This window comes from Falco naumanni, chromosome 5, assembly GCF_017639655.2.
Source record: "Falco naumanni isolate bFalNau1 chromosome 5, bFalNau1.pat, whole genome shotgun sequence".
NCBI classification, from domain to species: Eukaryota; Metazoa; Chordata; class Aves; order Falconiformes; family Falconidae; genus Falco; species Falco naumanni.
The window spans coordinates 37,459,988-37,480,412 of record NC_054058.1 but is presented as its reverse complement, the minus strand read 5'-3'; the positions used below and the strand labels follow the sequence as shown (position 1 = coordinate 37,480,412).

Genomic DNA, 20,425 nt, shown 5'->3' with positions numbered 1-20,425 from the left:
ACTAAAGAATGCCTGCCTTCTAAAACTTCAAATCAAGTCTTAGAGGGTTTTTCTCCATGACCAATTTTATGGAATCACATACTTAATGAGACCGGTTCAGCCCAGAGAAAGTAGGTCACTACCCAAAGCAGAGTGCTTGGGCCCAAATGGTAGATTCCCTTTCTTAAATGGAGTTAAAACTAACTGTTCAAGAGGTCCATCCAAATGGACATAAATCTTCAAGAGCTGCAACCTCTCTGCTGTCCAAGGAAAACTGCAAGTTTCGTCAATTAGTTGGGCTCATTTCCTTGAATGCCTCAAAGTGGCAGTGTAAAGCTGTGACTGCACATGTGGCAGGGGGTGTGCGGGGAGCTTTCTCTCTGATCTGTTACCGGATACTTAATGCAAAACACAGCACCTACCTTGTCACCACATTTCTTCCCCCTCCAAATGAGTATAGCTTCACTCAACATTTGTGAGCAACTGTAACGTGTCTGTACAATTTATCTCTGCTGTGCACAGATTCACTAACCACATTAAGTCCAGAACTTGAACAAGACACTGAAGTCAAGGGTGCCCATACATTCAGCTCAGAGACATTCCTCCTTTCCAGAGGTTGACAGACCTGTCCTACATGCAGCTCTGCACAGATGCTTTCAACAGAAGAAGCAGCTAAGACAATGAGCAGATTTCTAGTGAGGATTAGGATTAGCATGGAAATAAAGCAGCCAGTGGCTAAATCAGTCTGCAAAAGGAGAGATTACTACTCCCATCCATTTCCACTTGACTGTGCCTCTGCAGCACTACTGTTGCTCTGAAAGGGAGAAAGCAGCAAAAAGACATGCTGTAACAGTGGACATTTAAGCATCCTGGCAGGAATGTAGGGAACTGCTGGGGAAGCCAGGATGGACTCTGCAATTCCTGCCTGTCCTCCAGCCTGCTCAGTCACAGCAGAAGCAAGGAAGCGCAAGGCTCTCTAGCTGCATCATAATGCACACACTGACATGCATCATGGTTAGTGAATAGTCTTAGATACTCTAAACTGAGTCAGAACAAAAATTAATTTTTTGCAGTGTAGTAGCCAGTCTTTTCAAATTCAGTAAATAAACAATCTGGACAATTTTACTCTTATAACCCCAGGAGAAGTCAGGGAGCTGGCACATTCCTTCTCGGAAGGCAAATGACTCCTTGAAGCTTTTCCGACACAGCTTTTGGATGGTAGAGGAGTTTTACTTTGTAACCAGTAAGCTGGATGACAGGAACCTTTGAATTACTCAAGTTAAGTGTCCCTGAAGGCCCGGAAGGACATCTGTCTTTCAATGCTCTTTGCTTCTTCCAAAAGGCAATACTTCTGAATAGTAACATGATCCTAAAGCACATAGGACAGCTTACTAGCTTAGACCCTAAGAACCAGTAGAAAAGCTATCAGGATGGAGAATATGAGTGGGAACTTGCATGCAGGGAGAAGTTACAACTACCAAGTTGAACCATGGCCAGGACCTGCAGATTCCATGGTCAGATGGCCTGAAATTATAAGGCTTCATATCATCACAACACGGAGCAGAGGAATTTGGCAGTTTCCTGCTTCTTGTGCAGCGTCCCTAGATCATTACCCGGCCAGTGTTTTAGAGCTTACCCACCCCCTAGAAAACTGCAAGTTTGTAAACTACACCCACCACAGATAATGCAATTTGCTGCAGTCAATAGATCATGCTTGTCTAGTTCTTGTGATAGCATCCTGTGTCTCTCAGACTTCACTGCAGCCATGGCAAATGTTTTGCAACATTTCTCACTCAGTTTTGCTGGTAGAAGTATGCATTACCACATCACTCTGACAGAGTCTACCTCACACAAGTAAGCTTTAAAAGAAGTCATCTCTGCAGAACTCGGTCTCAGGGAAGCACACGGATTTTGTACACTAGTGAAGAGACCCCAACCATTTCAGCATAGTAGTAGCTAATTTTCAGGTATCCTGCCATACAGCAATGCTTTACCTGCCTCATCAAAACAGAAGACTTTTGTGGATTCTTTGTATAAAATGAAATAAAAGGAACAACCCAGAAACACCACCACAGACACCCACTAAAAGTAAAATAAGAAGTGATCTGCATGGCTAATCCTGATCACCACTTTTGAATCCACAGCAGAGTGCAGCACGCAACACTTGCTAAACAGAGCCATATTCTCCTGAAGGGTAGCGCTATCCTCAACAGTATTTCTGCTGAGAGAGAAGAGGTCCAGAACAACCTTCCATACATTCAGATGATGAACAGGCCAGACAGAAAACTTGGCTTTCTACCAGATTATACAGGCTTGGCAAAATTCCTTGCAACAAGCAAGTGGAATTTCTCCAAGGGAACTGAAGATAACCCAAGCTCTTAAAAGCCTATATAGCTTACAGGCATTCACCAGAATACCTCTACTTGTCCCTCAGAGCAAAAATCTCACGTTGTCAGAACACGTTGCATTCCTGAGGGTCACTGAGGGCAAGAACCCTACAGAAAGAAATACTTGCTTTCAATGTGAAATCAATGTTTTTCAAAACACTGTTTCCCAGTCAGTCTCAGGAGTCCCTGCCGTGAAGCACCCTTGCCTTTGTAGTAAGGCAAGCACAGTAATTCAACAAAGCACATTTTGAAATCATTAACCAACAACATTTCATCAGAATGAGAGAGTTAAGAAGTTTATGAAGATTGAGTGCTTGGGTATTTCTGAATTTGAAATTCCATCTTTAAAAACTTATGCAATGTTGACTCACTCTTAAAGGATCTTAGATTTGCTTTGGTTTTTCATGTTAACATTTCTTGGTGCTACTCTAGCAGAAGTATATATTTTATCACTGAAACATTAACTTCTGGAGTTTTCTAACATTCTTCCAGGAAACTTGAGAATATTATATGCTGCCTAATATTCCTATGAGAGATTTTAAATATTCTGGCTGGCTATATTACTAACACATGAAATAAGCATTAAAAAATACTCTCTTCTGCAACAGCTTAAAGAAAAGCTAGAAGAGGGAGATGCGGGGGGGGGGGGGCAGAACAACCGAAAAAGAACTGAAGGTTTGCTAACCCAACACCAAAGAAGTCAATACAATTGACAATCCCATTACAACATGAGTCATGCCATGGTGGTAAACAGAAATGTTTAAAACTTATTACCAAACCTGCAAATGCTATAGACAGGATGAGAAGTTCAACACTTGAGATGACTGCAGACTACATAAGCAGAATTCAAAGTAGCATGTTTGTGCCAGAGGTAGAATATTTAACTAGTACTATTCAGAGCACTGAAGGTGATTAATCAACAACAAAAGACAACAACAACAATATCATGTTCAAGCCAGAAAATTGAAGACAGCATTTGGTCCTCTTGGTGGCTGAAAATTTTAAGGTAGATTGAAGCCAGTGCTTGTTGAGGTATCATCCTTTTTATAGAAAAGACATCTGCAAGACAGTAAGATGATTCACACCATCTTGGATATCTACATTGTTTTGTTTTTCTTGACTTTACCTGGGTAACTGCTGAATGAGACACGGCTGGTTCTAGTGTCTGGATCAATTATATTGAAGTTCCAATGCTTGTATATTCTCAGTGTGGCTGCATATGTGAACCAGCTGGAATGGGCAAAATATATATTCTCAAATCCAGGTAGAACCTGGAAAAGAGAAGCAGAAAGATAAATAATTTCAGACCCTACTATACACTGCATGTTTTGTACTTGATAGAAACTGGGAGAACAACTTGTTTTAAGTAGTTTGATTAATTGCATTGTTCAGGAAGGAGCAGATTCTTGTGCTTTTAACTGTGTACTTAACAATGAATTTCTGAAGCCTCTGGAAATAATTCTTGCCCACATGCTGTTTTCAAGTAATCGGTTGTTATTTTTCAAAATGAAACAGCTTAGGATTTCTGGGGACACCTCCATCACATGGTATATTTTGTTTTCATGATTTCTTACTGAATACTTGTATTTACACATTCAGATTAGCTCTGCAAACACATCCGACATATCTTAAAACGTGCCGTTTCTGTGAAAATGCCTCCGCGTGACTTTGAAGTATGGAAGCAAATGCAAGTAAATTCAATTTGAAAAGGTAAATATATATATACTGATAGTACATCTTTTCAAAGTATTTCTCTGGTTCTAAGATTTGTTGTTAGCTCAGAAAACTCTTGCTGTAGGCAAATGCTTAAATGAATGCTTCTCAATTTAAGGTGAATATTGTTGCTTTGGGATGTATGAAGTCTCCATATGCCGACTAGATCAATAACTTTATCTTAAAAATTTAATTGCCACTATGATGTATCAGACACTTATCTTAAAAGCATTTTTTTTCTGTCATTACTCCCACTGGAAAGTTGTTCCACAGTATCACTGCTAACACTTAGAAAACATCGTCCACTTGCACCCATTTGTTCATGCTAGCACCGTCCTTTAGTTCAAGTATTCCTCTTCCCTTCCTCCCTGCTTATTTGCCCAGCGTATTTGTAGACATTCACAACACCCCCTTTCAGACTTCACTTGGCTAGGTGAAACAAGTTACCCTTCCTCTCTGTGGTAGTTCCCCATTCCCTAGCAATTCCAGTGCCTTATCATTGCCAAACCCTTTGGTTTTGTTTTGGTTTATTTTTTCCCCTGCCCTTGGACACGTGTGAGCAAAACCGAACCCAAAATCCTATAGAAGCATAAGTGACAACTGCATAAAAGCACCTTGATTGACACGAGTTTTTTTATGCATACACAATATAAACAATGAAGACTCCAGAAATGCAGACTCGTGACACTGCAAATCAACAGTCATAGTTGATAGCCATAGTCATAGAAGAGATGACGTTCTCGGTGCTTACCTTGATGAGTGCAGAGCAGTGACCCATATCCCACTGATATTTCCCATGGCTTCCTGGTTCCACGTTGCATTGTCCACTCCGTGCTGAATACTCAAATAATGCAGGAATGAGGTCCAAAAGGTCTCCAACTGCATTCAGAAACTGGACATCAAAGACGCTCAGTGGCTGAGGAAAGGGAGAAAAAGAGAAACCATAAAAAGCACTTTCAGACAGAGGAGCATCAAGACAGCCTCAACTGTTAAGATTTTTTTTTATTTTGCTCTCAAAAGAAGCTCTTGCATGGTCTATGAAATGCCTGCTCACGAGGCCCAGATGTTCAAACTCAGTGTAGCATTAAGCACCTAGGTATATTTGAGGGTCTGAACCTTGCAGCAGTATTACCAATGCTAACATTTCTGAGGAAAAAAAAATAAATGCTAGCTGTAACTTACGAAACTTCTGTGTCTTTGCAAACAGTATACCAATCAGTCTGCTGTTACTGTTAAGCTGGGGTAATAGTAGGATTTAATTTTTTCAAAAGCATCTAGATAAACAAAGAAAGAGCCTTACATTAACAAACACTCTTTGGAGTTTTTGGATTTTTATAAAGACTCTAATTTAAGGCATCCTCAGGACTGAGGAGGTTGAGAAAACGAATGAGGGAAGCAAGATATGCTAACAATACTAATCAGGTATGGAACAAGCTAAAGAAAGGGTCAGTCAAAAGGCACTACACCATGTGCTTTCAGAAACCCCTTATGGCTGGAACTGGCTAGGGTTAGCTACACAGAGCTCATTGTGCAACATGCTTTTCAGAACCTGCTCTTAGTTTGCCTCTTCAAAAGCAGTAAGAGCTTAACAGTGGTCTAACCTCAACCTCCAAAGGCCCTGCTTGCACTGTGCCTTTACTTAGGGCAAGGCTTACTGAAAAGAAGTCCGAACACACATCGCTGTAGGGCTATGAATAGTAATTTTAGAATGGGGCATAATTATATAGCAAAGAAACACATTACTTGCAATATAAATCACTGTTATTAAACCACGTAGCTGATCCCTCTACAAACCCCAATAAAGGGGAGACAAGGACATGGAAAAAATAAACAGCAACAAATCCATTTACTTTTTATTCAGAAGACTGAATTGTGTGTTATCCATCTGCTGTTTTGGCAGAGAAAATAATGAACAGGAAAACCGAAAATAATGTAAACTCTTGTCCATATATCCCAGGGGAAGGAATTAAACCTTCCCACAATGCTTACCAAGACAAGTGAGAGAAATAAGCCATCCTCACAACTAAAATCATGTGTCACAGAAGGCCCTAACAGCAGCTATAGTTTGAGGAAGAAATCCAAAGCAAATTTTCATATATGTTACATTGCTTTAGCTCATTGTGGTTTTGCTGCAAGTAACCAAACAGGGAGCAAAGGCCACAACTGACAGAGATCAAGAGATGTATCTTTTGATAGTGTTAAGCCACTCAGTGGTATGAATCATTTCCAAACCAGCCCAAACAACTGCTGTCTCTTTAGAATTTATACAGAGACACCTGGCACTGTCTCAATGCAATTCTTCCCCATCCAGCTGCACTTAAAGATCTGCAAGCCCACCACATGATGAGAAGTTGTTTTCCAATGTCCAATTTACACAGGCATTACTGTACAGTACACCAGGAGGGTAGCAAACAGGATTGTATATGAGAATGCTTGGCCTGCCCCAAGACATTTTAATTGTACTTGACATCCATTTGCTATCACTCCATATTCTCCTCTCTAAAATCTGCCTTCATTGCAACATCTACAGGTAGCTACAGATACTGCTGCAGCATCACTTGGAATAGCCTGTATATTTTTTAAAAGTTTCACATTTCTCTGCTACCTTACAGTCATTTCAAGTCAAAAATTCAGTAACCACTAGGCAGTCCATTCAAGCTAGAACAAAGGTGCCAAGCAAGGAAGCCATCAGAACTGAAGGTGGCCAGACAGCAAAAGGAAGGACCCACTCAAAGAAAGAAGGAAAGGTTTTCTAAATTCCCAGGGCTCCACTGGGTGAGGTCTGGCTGCCAGCTCCCAAAGCCAGTCAAAATATCAGAGAAGTAAAAGAGGAACTAGACTATTAAACACCTGGTACAGTTCTGTTTTCATTCCTCTTTTGAGGGGCAAGCAGATTTTGTTCCAGTTTATTTCCAAGAATTCACTCCTCTGCTTGGATAAACCTGGCTTTGTGTTTAAGATTGTCTGATACTCAGTGACATCACACAAGCACAGTGCACAGAGCTTCTCTGGAGTCTCAGTAAAACAATGCATGCAAACAGAAGACTTTTGGGAATCTGCAATGCAGGCCAAATCTGGGAATTTCAGAACTGGCCTGAGACATCTGTCACAAGGTAGAGCACCCCAGTTTGGGAACAACTACAGCTGATTTCCAGGATATATGGAGAAATCTTCTCTATGAGGAGTTAATCAGGGTCCGCTAGCAAGAATTAGACACAAAAAGAAGTATGCATCATAACAAGTGCATAATATAGGGCATATTACAATCTTCAGTAATCACCTTCTCCTATCTCACACAGCAATGTCAGGAAAACTCCTTGTATGCATGGTTTGCATCCTGAGAAAAAGTGAATGAATGAGTTAAATTGACAAGCAGAGAGGTGGTATATCCACTACAAGACAAAAAGTCCTTTTATTAGAATGTGAGGCTCCTCTAGGGTACCATCCTGAAGAGAAAAAAAATCAAACTGAATGAGTTACATCAGCTGTAAGGAGAAATAAACTTAGAAAAGGTACAGCAGATAGGAAAGAACCAACCTTCAAAGCTCATCTACATGAGAGATTAAAATAGACAAGTTACTCTGTAACCACTGTTTTCCAGCAACTCCCCCATGCATGAGTATTCTCAATACAAAATGAGGAAGTACAAGTAGAGGGCTGTCCTAGAATCATTGTAGTATTTAAAACTCTGACACCTCCTTATTCAAGAGTAATTTCCCTGTGTAGACAAGCCCAAGATTAATCACAGCGTTGGTAGAGCATTAGGCAGATGAAAAGGCTTAATGTTCTTTGAGTGCCCCTCCTTCAGAAGTTGTCTTGACAAAAGGGTTGGGTTTGTTTACTGGATATAAAATGTTGCTAAACCAGATGGAATAATGTCACACTTTAACATGAAAATGTATTCAGATTTTGACATAATTCTTAATGATACCGGTAAATATCAGATTCGAAATACACATATTTACAATACAGATTGCCTTCATGCAGTCTTAAATGGAAGCACCTACCTAAAATAGCCCTGCTGGAAACCAGACTCTATGCAATTAAAAAGAAGTTTAAAACAGTACACTACAAAACATTTGCTTCATACATATAAGGAACAAAAAAATATGTGCTAGTACTACTATCAATCAAGCAGCTCAGAGTCCAAACCAAATTTTCTTCCTGTAGTAAGGCTCAGTTATTTGTGGCAGACACAATGGTTTTACCATTTCAAGTGAAGTAGACTGAAGTTTAGGGGAGAAAAGAAATAATGGAACATTTCAGAGTGACCTGTGTGCACATAACTTGACTCTCATTCAAGCACTATATGGATTTGGCATAGCTTTCAACTACCCTGTGTTGTACAGGACAATGGGAAGTTACATCTTTTCATTTGTCTTCCACAAGAAGTGCCTATCAACTAATCCACCAGAAACAAGAAAATACAAATGCTGCAATCCACACACAAGAGATTCTCAGTATTTCTAATGTTCGTTACCAGCATGAATCCAAACTACTGCATCACTAGAGATCAAAAAATAGGACTATCATCATGGGGAACAAGTTTAAGATAATACACATATAGACAGGATTCTTTTTTCAATGAAAGTAAAGTAGTATCTACCAAAGGAAAGAGGGAAGAAGAGACTCTCAAAGCACTAAGGAAAATACGCAATAGGAATGAGATTTCTTTTTAAAACCATGCAGAATTTGGTGTGGAGGTTTGTAGTAACAACTTTAGTTACTTCTTTTTCTTTTTTTTTAAGATGAGAAATGAGAAACAGAAATAATAAGTACTTGTTACTGTAGTTGTTGCCCAAAGAAAGATCAAAAACATTGGATTAATTGAACCAAAGCATATTACTTAGAAATAAGAAAAATTCACTCAATAGATGGGGGGGGGGGGGGGGGGGTGTGTATTTGCCAAACATTCCACTTACTAACAATCTAAGGTATTAAATAAAAGAACCTTTTTAACATTCTTATAACATATACTGCAAGAGCAAAGTTGAAAACAGCCTCTTTGCAGGGCTGATGTTCTTTAATCATAAGGAATAAGGAAGATACTGCTGGCCTTCTTCAGGAGTTTTTTTGTTAGTGTAGTTTGGCTTTTTAAGTGCCAACAGTTTATAGAAGCTGGGGTGATTCTCAGATAAGTGGATGTGTCAAAATTAGAACAGTAGTCAGCAACACTGCATCTGCACCTGGTTTTATTGTCTGTGTAAGCTTGGAGCAACAATCTTCAAGCTTTTTATTTCCTTAAGAGGATCCTAACAGCAGCAGACATATTCAAATAGCGCTGTTGTAGCCTAATCTCCCAAAAGTATTTGAAAAGTAGCATTGTATCCAACAAAGGTAACTGCCTGTACTTTTGCAGAGTTGTCAGGTACCATTTTGACACCAAGGAAAACCTAACACCCAGGTGCAAGAGCAGCTGTCCAAACTGTGCTCAAAGGCAAGAGACTGATGTTAACTTCCTGGCTCTGGCAAACAGATGGAACTGCAGCACCATCTCAAGTGAGAAATACATACACAGGGAACATTCTTGCTTGAATAAAGAGATATGGATCTCAACACAGGTGATAATGCCCAAATCTAAAAATATGAATGATATAGGAAGGAATCAAAATAAATCCTACCAGCTGCTCCAGCCACATTTGTGAAAAGAAATAATAAATATATCCACTGCACATAGTTCAAGAATAGAGGGAACATACTTCAGATGGAACCACATGCCTGAACTAAATGCACCATTTTTATATAGGCATGCTGACGAGATCTCTGAGAAGAAGATAAAAATTACTCAGTCACTTCAGAGGTAAGTGCTTTCCAGTATCAAATACAGTTAAATAAGTAGCAGGGAATACATATTGCAGGTAGGACATGCCTACTATAAAGAAATAGCTCAGACACAAACTAGCACTTTCCACTTCTCCCATCAGAATCTAAAGGACTCTGAAGCAGCCAAGAATGTAAATGAGCTTTGCATGGCTCTTCAGATACAGGTGTTATGAGAGGAAATTAATGAATAAGTTTCCTAGAAAGACAAGGTTTCTTGGTATCTTCCCTAAAACTCAGACCCATCAGGATGGGTTTTTTTTTTCCATGATTGTGAATACTTTAGCCTGAGCTGGTTCCCCATTCATGAAAGCCCCAGAGTAAGTTCTGCACAAGAAAGATGAGCATTTTACTAAAACCCAATTGTTTATAATTTAGGACTCCCACCTCCCCTAAAAATTCTTGATATTATTAATTCAAGACAAAAAGGGTCAACTACAGTTACTCAAGTTTTCCCTCTTACATTGAGGGGACCTATTAGACATTAGACTCAAGAACAGCATTCTAATCACCACAGCTCTACTGAACTAAAGGAGCTCTGCTATTTCACACAAGCTGATGATCCAGAACACAATTCTAATTGAATTTAAAAAAAAAAAAAATTAACACCACAACAAAAAAACACAATTAGGAACAAAAAAACCCCCACATACCACCCAAAATCAGCCCCACCGCCCAAAAACCTACCCCATTTGGCCTGTCACAGCATTGACCGTTTATTTTGTAATGGGAGACTTAGAAGGAGAACAGGAGAAGTCATTTAGCAATGTAAAATATTCCAAAATGAGAGGGTTTTTAAGCTTTGAAATCAGATACTTGGAAAATAAGAACAAAGGCTTCAATACACTCCCTACATGCTGATCCATGCTATTGCAGCTAGTCTTTATACCTAGAGGGTCACTTGCTCAGTAACAGTTGTAAAGTGAGGACAGCAAGCACTTTAGCAGGGTCTGTCTTCCAACATTTCACACATGGATACAAAAGCCTCCCACAAACTAAACAGCACATGAACGCACAGCGTTCCAAGTCCAGTGCAAAGGATCTCTGGTGACATAACTTGAGTGCTCAGTCACATTATATACGCTGAACAGCCACTGACATTTTTGTAGAATGGCATGCAGAATGAGTACTTGCCACTAACTATGCTTTTTCTTTTTCTTTTTTTTTCCAAATAGTAGATTCCCTTCTCCCATCTTTGTCGTCTGACATCCCACCCCAAGCTACTGAAAAAGAGATTCAGTAATCTTACTGTTTTTTTGTGTAGTTTAGCCCACTCGAGGGCTCCCATGTACAGACCATCCAACTGTGCAATAATATAGCCAGCATGCCTCCAAAATGGGTCATCCTTATTATTTCTGATTTGTTGTCTTGTCCATTGATCTTGCTTCCTGCAGAGGAACAAACAGGTTGGGGGTTTCTTGTTTTTCTTTTAGAGTGTAATTGATAATGCAGGGAAGAGACAAATGTATTATAGCCCAGCTGATCCAACCTTCCTAGTGTTTTGAGGCAAACCATGCTCTGGCAATCCTGCAGGCATAGATGTTACACCCAAAGGATATAAATGTTCAGATCCATGGAACATACCCTGCAGCAGTGTGCCTCCACCAGACTTCAGTATCAGAGAAGAATTTGTACTCCACCTCTGGGGGGGACTCTGCTATGTCAGATCTAGCATCCCCATATAGGCAGTAAAGGGAAACAAGCATCTGATAAGTCAGATGAACCATTCCCTTTTAAACATCTATTTAAGGGTAAAACAGACTGGCCTTTGAAGAGCCTGTTTCTCTCTCCTAGGTACAAGCACAATGAAGGCTTTCTGCTGGTGGTGCTCAAACACTGCCTAAGAATCACTGCTATGCCTCTTGGTAAAATGTGGGAGGTGAAACACAACCATCCTGTGTGCCAAATCCAATCAGTTACTAGCCAAATAACCCAGGTTTAAGGCATGAGGTAACACAAGCTGAATGGACCCTAGGGCAAGAACAGCCAACATTATAAGGAACAACCAGAGTTCCCTCCTTTGCTGTGCACAAAGGGCCACAGAAGAACCACAGGTGTTAAAAAGTAAGTCAGGACTAGATTCCAGCCTCTTCCACCCTCCTGTATCTAACCATCCAGTGTTATGTACAGCAACAAGAAAAAGAGAATGAGCCTGGCTAGGAAGCAAACTCTTCCAGCAGTATAGGGGTGATAAAACCAGCCAGATTTATCTTTCTGGAAGTAACAAGATGCAAGAAGTATGTCAGAGGGAATGGGGATATGATCAAAGCATACAGGACAACACAGCAGCCCCTATTGCAAAACTGCTATAAAGTACAGCAGCAATGTAGGAATCTAGGATATAGGCAACAGGAAAATTGTCCAAGGCCATCTAGTACTGCCCCCCTCCATCCAACAGTGCATCTTGGGGGATACAGCTACTATGCTGAATCATTCTGGAAAAAAGCCCCATTGATGTGGTAGCTAACCCATTTTTCTCACAAGAAGGGCAGCAAAAATGCTGAAAAATGATAGCAAAGGAATGCTAAGAATTTTTTTTTCCCTCTTCTTTTTGGAAAAGCCAAACCCAGTCAACCTTATATATGTGCACCAATAACAGAATTAGTCAGATATATAACCCCTTGTGGAAAATACAAGACAAGGGAAAGATGGAAGAACAGTCCCCAGAAATAACCAAAGTTTCACAGAAGTATTTGTCACAGAAGAAAACATAAATCTAAGGAGATTTAAATAACTGGTAATCACTTTCCCAGCACCTGGCCTGGTTCTTCTCCCACTTGTACTTTCCCACCAGTGTAGCTGCATTATTTGAGCAGAATTATTTTTATTTATGCAGCTGAAGAGAAAACTGAATCAGGACTTTTGTGATTAAAACAGAATTTACAGCAGTGGTAGAACATACAAAATGCTAACCTAACAGAGGAAAGAAAGAATACATAATGCTAAAAAGATTAAGGTGCCAGGAGACTGCACACTTCAGTGTAACATTCAAAATACCAGCTTTTTAGAAAAGGATTTTGACTAGAATGACCTTCAGAATTCATTGGTATTAACCCACACCCCTTTGTAGCAATGGTTTTAAACATTTCTTTGAAAGAATCAGCATTAGGGAAGGACATATGTATATTTAGAAATTTTTTTCATACTACTGGTATTCAAGTGGAGGGAAAGGAAGCATATATTTTCTTTAGCCCATAAGGAAGAAAATAAAAAATCCTCCAAAATTCTGTCATCCTCCAAACCCAAGACTCAAATAATTTTTTTTCTAGTAACAAAATACATACGCCATAAAATTCTGAACTCCACTTCGAACAGCAGGATTCTTAATTAACTGTGGATACATATTTGCAGCATGGTCATACATTTGCCTGAAAGAACAAGAGTAACAGAAGTTATTCTTTTGTGTCTTCCCTTCCTTTTTCTTACCAACCCGTTGATCAACAAGCACAAGAGATAAGCACCACAGTCCACAAAGTAAGCTTTTTCTAATCACAGAAATTACTTCAGTGCACAATAAACAGCAAATGTAACACAAGTTGATTGTTTAAATTGCTATACAATGGAAAGATATGCAAGAATGTGATTGAACTATGTCATAGAAAACTTCACATTCAGCAAATATTTGTAGGCCAGAAGCATCTTGAAAGTGTTAACACGTTAATTTAAAGCACAACAGAAATAGTTTACTGGACAGCTATTCCACTTGGAACCAAAAAAAACCCACACAAGTACGGAGAATGTAATTTGCTGGTTCAGTTGTGAGAGATAATTTCAGCCTGATACTTAGCAGGTTTTACTTACCATTAACCATTTTCCTTCCTTCCTGATTAGGCTAAATATTTCTAAAGTGAATATAAATTGATCCTACATGTTCCCACAGAAACTCCCTCTCAGGCCAGCTCTGAACCAATTCAGCTTTATGGACACCAAAAATTATTGTGCGGGAGGTTTTTTGTTGAATTCAGTTAACTGTTTCATCTCCATTAACTAATAGGAACAAAAGTTGTAAGGGTTCTTTGAGTTCGTTGGTACTTTTGTTTGTCTTAAGCGAAGTCCTTTACATTTCAAGATGGAATCAACAGCCAAAAATTGCTCAGGAGCCCAGAAGTTAAAATCACCCCTCTGTAGGTGAAACGTAATAGTCTTATTCAAGCCTAAACAAAACTTCCAACATTTCTGAATTTGGGTCAAACTTAATCAACATTTTTCTGACCCACTGAATTTAAGAAAGAAAGAAAGAAAAAAAGAGACAGAGAGGAGAAAAATATTTAGTTCTAGGTGGAAATCTGCAGGAAATTATTTTATTGAGGTCTGGAGTTAACAGAACTACATCAGTCATCAGCAAAGTTAGCTCTTATCAAGTGCTGAAAGAAAACAGAACTAAGAAACAGATACCAGCCTCAAGGAAGGTACATGCCAGCATGACAGAATTCCCTGTATTAAAACTCAGGAGGGCAGCTTCCTCTGAGAGGGATGCAAACAGGAGCTCTTCCCAGTTTTTCTCTGGGCATAATTAGAGAATAGACCAGAGATGACTGAATGGTTTGCTGATACTCACATTGACCCTCTCCCCTCTCTTTCTGTCCCTTCCCTGTTCCCAGCTATTTAAGTACTTGATAGCATGACCCTGCTTTCTTCTTAGCTCTGGTACCATTCTGACTACCAAATGTAATTGTCTGCATACATTCAGGCAAAACACTAACCCAGAAAAAAAGTTAATTATTTTTCTGGCAGTTTGCAGCTTGAATTAGGTTGTTATGTAGACATATAAGCCACAGAGCTGGTGCAAGAAGGCAGCTCTACTGTGTTCGCAGATGAACCGATGCATGAAAGGGCCTGATCAGTGCCAGGGCAGACATAGGCTGGAGAGACTGGATCTGTGGAGGGAGATGCTGGGGCAAGAGGGGGAGCATTTGCCAGCTTTGCACTGTTACACCTTTTATGAAACTGCAGCTACAGTTACCAGTTTTAGTTCTAGAGCTTCCCATCTCCCATGTAAGACAAGACTACATGCCATAATCATAACCCACTTCTTGAAGAGGACAAGAAAGTTGAAGAGACATAGAGATTTTATCCACCTCTGCTGTCACAGAGAATTTAGCAAATAAAAATCCCAAGTATTTTTGGAAGGAAATTATAGCATAACATACTCCATACTACAAGTCAGAGCTCTCATGGCACTAGGGAAGAGGAGCAAAAACCAAGAGACAGTCTATCTGGCAGATGGTCTTTTAGGAATAAGAACCAGATGTAGAGGATAAAACCAGCCAAGAAACTAATCACTGCCTAGGCCAGGACAGATGATCAGGCTTCCAGGCTCTACTCTCTACATGTTGCACTCAAAAGGTCACACAACACAAAGCAGATTTTACACCAGTAGTATCTTTAAGCTGTGTTGACTGATGCAGAGCCTGGGTTAGTTCAGAATCAGGGGACTGAAAACAGTTTAATGGCCTTCCTTCTTGTGTATGCTATCAGAGCACAGGCAATTCCTGGAACTGATTTTTCTGTTTTAAACACCCAAGGTTATTGAGAATTTTTCCCTTAGTTCCTCTGTGTAAATTTTTTGCTTTAACAAAGCTTCCATGTGCATGGCTTGCATGTTTTGTAAGGGTATTATCCTCTGAAGTAAACTGGATCATTATAGGAAGGTAAGTCTTTGCAACTTATCTAAGGCCAAATGCAAGGCAATTTACAAAGCTGGGCCAAGAACACTTAAGTCTCAAAACAGCAAAGCAGAACCCTGCTTCTTCAAATTAGGCAGGAAGATGACAGGACTCAAGTCAGCTGAGGTTATATCAGAAAAAAAGTAAAATTAATGTTGTTTCAAACTTAAATACTGCTCTTAGGCACCCAGCATGCCCCAATTGGCAGCAATTAAAAGTAATGTCATGGATTTGGACACACTCTGCCATTGCCCAAGTAAAGTAAGGCCTCATTAACAACACTTCTCTGTTGGTAATGGAGGAAGAGAATTCATACCCAAGAAAACCAGAACAAACATCTTTGGCTGGATGATAGGACTGGACCTTACAGACATGAAAAGCTGGGGATTAAAAAAAAAAAACCTGCCTCTCCAGCCACTACAGGCACTAATATTAGCTGTATCCAACCCCCAACTATGCGTTTTTAAACTAGACAGCTACTATCTGGATCAGATGCCAGCACTAGAAAGATGAATCATGCTCTAGAAAAGGCTTGTGTTTCTACCCTCACTGGTAAACAGGTCTGACTAGCTTAGCTATTGCTTTTTCTATCACAGACCTATACAACTAGAGCCAAGATTAATTCTTCCCCAGTAATCTGGGATTGGACAGTTCTAATTTGTCTCATATTTTCATGTTTTGGCGTAGTTTTTTATAAATCCAGCTGTCTTACATTCTGCTTAGATTCCTACTAAGGACAAAGCAAACACATGACAAAGAGAGATAGTCACTCTTTTGCTTACATGAGGAGACCTAGCTGTGTCTAGAAAACTATGCCCTAAGTGTAATACAAGAACTGAGCTAGCTGAGACTTTCTAAAGGTCTCCAAATTGCAGGTACTGTCAAGCTGGATAAGCTGGAGTTCCTGCTCACCAGACAGCATCTGCAGGAATACTTCAGCCTAGGATCAGGCATGCAACATATCCTTCCCATTAATGCATCACATCAGAGCTCCTCCTAGTAGGACTTCAGGGTTTCTGCAAAGAGCCACGCTGGGTCACTTCTGCTTTATGGAGTCATTACTACAAATGTACCAGCGAGACAGCTGGAGATCTTGGAGTTGTTCAGGCTACAGGTAGCAATGTGCTAGAGGGCATTTCAATTACTAGACATACCCAATGTTTTCACATTGGAGGGCTGTGCCTAAGCCACCCAAGGCGGTGCTTATGCTGGGAAGTGACAGAGTCTTCACTCCAGTAGCTACATGGTTGCTGATGCAAATAAAGCCTTCCCCACAGTTAAACAAATTGTTACACTTCCTCATTGTTAGCAAGTCCTTAAAAACGATGGTTGCATAGCTACTGAGGACACCAGTGTGTGCAAAAGCAGGATGAGTGTTTAGAGACATCTTAAGTCCTGATGGTGCTAGAGAGCTTCCCTGAAGACAGGCTGAATGGGCCAGGCAGTCTGATGGGAACAGAGTTACAAACTGAGTTCCCAGTTTTACTTCAGAAGACTTCTGTAACTGTCCCAAAGAAAGAACATCTACCTGCATGTTAATTGGGATTCTATGACTCTCTAGACAAGATAAAGAAGAGAAATGGAGCTCTGAAAGCAATCTTAACATCTGCAAACTTAGTGAGTTCTCACTACTTCCACAGTTCAGGAAATTGCAAACAACGTGTAAGAGGATTCATTAGTTGCAGTGTGCTGAATAAAAAAACCATGAAGGTTATGCAGCTAAAAGCTGAAGTAATAGGTTCTCTGCCTTCTCAAGAGCCAAGGGAGTATATCACTAATTCATCTCTGCTCCTTAGCTGGAACATTTTCAATACATATTCTTAGCTTCAAGAAAAGCCCTCTTTATCCAAAATAGCTTTACAAGACCTAACAGAAAAAGCTTATATTCATAAACCCTTGTGAGAAATATGCTCTCAGTGTAGTTACAGATGTACAATGGGAAAAAGACACAGCCAAAAACCAAATTCAGACAATATGTATAATATTTGATAGTCATTTCAGTGATGGTAAGCATTTTCAGGTTTGGCTCTGCCAGAGGATTTCTCAGTGGATTTCCTCTAAAAGTTTCCTCAGAAACAAAAGGCTTTGGCTAGTTCTGTTGTTGCATCTTAACCCACTCTCATACTCAGCTCCTTTGAAACAGTTGAATTTCCTACTTTGCTTAAAAGCTGAAGTCTCAAACCCTATTTTTCTACACTGATCAACCCTCAACTTCACATTCACAGACTTCAGGATCTCTGTTCATTACTCTTTCTGCTATATCCACTTCTCTACAAAGGGCCACTCAGTGCTGGAGCTGGTAGCCCTACAGTAACAATGGCTAGGGCTAGGAAACTGGAGAAGGCAAAAGCTTTGAGCAAAATAATTTTACAAGTACCTTCACTTCTGTGACTCTTCACTTAACACCCATGGAAAAAACAAAGGGGAAATCTCCCTCCCCTAAACCTAAGCATAGACTAAAATATCAGATAAAATCCTTGCAGACTGTTTCACATCCAAACCATGTTTAAAGGAATGGGGATATACTGGTTTGTTTAAAAGCCAGGAAGACAAATCTAGAATGCATTTGGCTCTCTGTAGTATGACAAAGCTTAAACTTAACCACTTAGAAATGAGTACACCTAGGTAAAACCTTAGTGAAAAAAAAAAATCTGTTGAGTAATACCTAATTTTAACAATATTCTAACACTGGCAACCCCCAGAACCACATGTAGTTTACATAAACTGAATGAATAGCACATAACAGTAACCTCTTATGCCAAATAATCCAACAACATACATCCAGATCTCTCATGTACTTCATTGCCTTTCCTGTCTGGAATTCACGTTGTGCACTCAGAACTCTAGGATTCCTTTACTCTTTCCCTCAGAAGTGTTTTGTTATTGACAAATATTACAGTATTGAATTTCCTTTAGGCTCTCCAGAGACCTAGCTGCCCCTCCACAGTAAAGCCTACTAAAGAGTCACATTATCACGCCATATGATCAGAGAACTATCCAGAAATCTTAACTGATCTTAAAATGTCTTACTAATTAATATCATCTTGTCCAGCAGCCTTATCTGACAACTGTTCAACAGACAACCTTCCCTTGCTGGCCTGTTCAACGCAGCCTATAGGTATTTATTTTAGTGTTCCAGAAGCAAAGCTGGTAATGTCAAATTCATGTAATCATATCCATCGCAAGCATCTCCCAACTATTCCCCAGCCATGCATCAGAATTTGGGAATTTTTCTTTTCCTGTGACTAGTTCGATAAAGAAGAAGATGGAGCTGGTTCAACAAGAAACCACGTTACATTCTTAACTATATCACCAGCTGTATCCTACCAGTTAGTATGTCATAATGCCATTCTGTCTTCCAACTTAGTAAAGAAAAGAACAGGGTTTGGTTTTGGAGTTATTTTTTGTTGGTAGTTGTTTGATAGTTTTTTGGGTGGATTTTTTTTTTTTCCTTTTAGAAAAAAAGTGCTCTGGATTCATAACGATTACAAAATTCTGTCAGTTTTCATAGATCTGCAGTGTGAGAGAGATTCAGTCCCTCGTCTTCTCTTCAAAGGCTTTCAGGAATACATTGACCCTTCTAGACACACACACCAGTCTGCCTTCAGGCCTATCAGTTGGTTTTTTTAAAAAAATTGTCCAAGACAGACTAAACTCTCCATGCTTTGAAGTTTTAGTAGCTGCTCCCCAGCAGTTTCTTGGCAGTGTTTGCTGAAAAAGGTCCTTAAGGAAGCCCTGCAACCCTTGCCAGCAACATTTCTCCCTGTTTGATCTGCTCTCAATTGTCTCATCTGTTGTTGGTCTGTCACCTAACTACAGACTGGGAAAATAACTACTCTTTCCGCTACCCTTTTTATAATTATTTACAACATAGGGCTTATGCACTTCCTTACATATACACTATTCTGTGACTACATTACTTAATCAGTAATATAGATACAGTACTTCTCTGTCTCACCAAGGTGTTAGGAGAGCCTGCAGGATAAGAAGCAGAAGGCAAATCTTGATTCCATAATGAAGTAGTTATACTTCATACTTGCTACTAATAAAAAGAACAGCATACAACTTCGCAGCATGTGGTCACTTTAAATAGATGGGAATTCAGGGAAATGAAAAAACAAACAAACAAACTCACAAGTACAGAAATCCACTAGAAGTGTCATAAGTTGTGTTACTTCCTGAAGTACTTACGGAGCTGTGAGATAGCCTTCCAAGAAGCCAGCTGCATACATGATATCTTCATTGCTTAAGGTCTGCCTGCCGTAGCCTGCTCTGATCTCCAGAACTCCCCAACCTGTTGTCAACATAGTGTTGTTGTAGAAACCATAGGCATCTCCACTCCTGTCCAGTATATTCTTGAGCTGAAGTGTTTTTGCAGCTCTATTCCAGTACACAGTTGCATAGTGGATTTCTATGGTGGAGAAAAGGGGCAAGGGAAACAAACAAACATTAATAGGTATTTCCTATCCAATACTGAAATGTCAAGACAATATTTTGGCAATTTTGAAATTTGACAGCTCTCCATCAGGTTTAGTTCTTATGGAGAACAACACTTAATGTGTGGCATGACAGCTAACTGGAGTTTTACCAAGACAAAAACTTACAGTTAATATTCTCATGGTACTCTTCTGGAAATTATCTACAACTCTTTCACTGTAGAATTCCAACATAGCTGAGACTTGACATAAAATTCCAGAAGTATTTCCTTATCTGGTTCAGAAGAAAATCTATACAAATCTTACTGAAATTAACTTTAGAAAACAGCATGCCTTAGCAACTGCAAAGGATCATAAGCTACTTTTGACTTGGTTTTCCACCTAATGGTTCAAAAAGGCTGCAAAAGTTTCCTAAACTGTCTTT

At 39.7% G+C, this 20,425-nt stretch overlaps 1 protein-coding gene across 1 annotated transcript in view; it reads right to left on the bottom strand.

The window, feature by feature from the left end:
* The window catches only part of PLBD1 (phospholipase B domain containing 1), a 39,105-nt gene that overhangs the window by 10,517 nt on the left and 8,163 nt on the right, over nucleotides 1-20,425 (bottom strand). The window contains exons 2-6 of the mRNA XM_040595537.1: nucleotides 19,757-19,976; nucleotides 13,184-13,267; nucleotides 11,149-11,287; nucleotides 4,831-4,995; nucleotides 3,493-3,637 (exon numbers count right to left, since the gene is read on the bottom strand). Of these exons, the coding sequence (XP_040451471.1) occupies nucleotides 3,493-3,637; nucleotides 4,831-4,995; nucleotides 11,149-11,287; nucleotides 13,184-13,267; nucleotides 19,757-19,976 (753 nt within the window). The remainder of the gene's footprint in view (nucleotides 1-3,492; nucleotides 3,638-4,830; nucleotides 4,996-11,148; nucleotides 11,288-13,183; nucleotides 13,268-19,756; nucleotides 19,977-20,425) is intronic.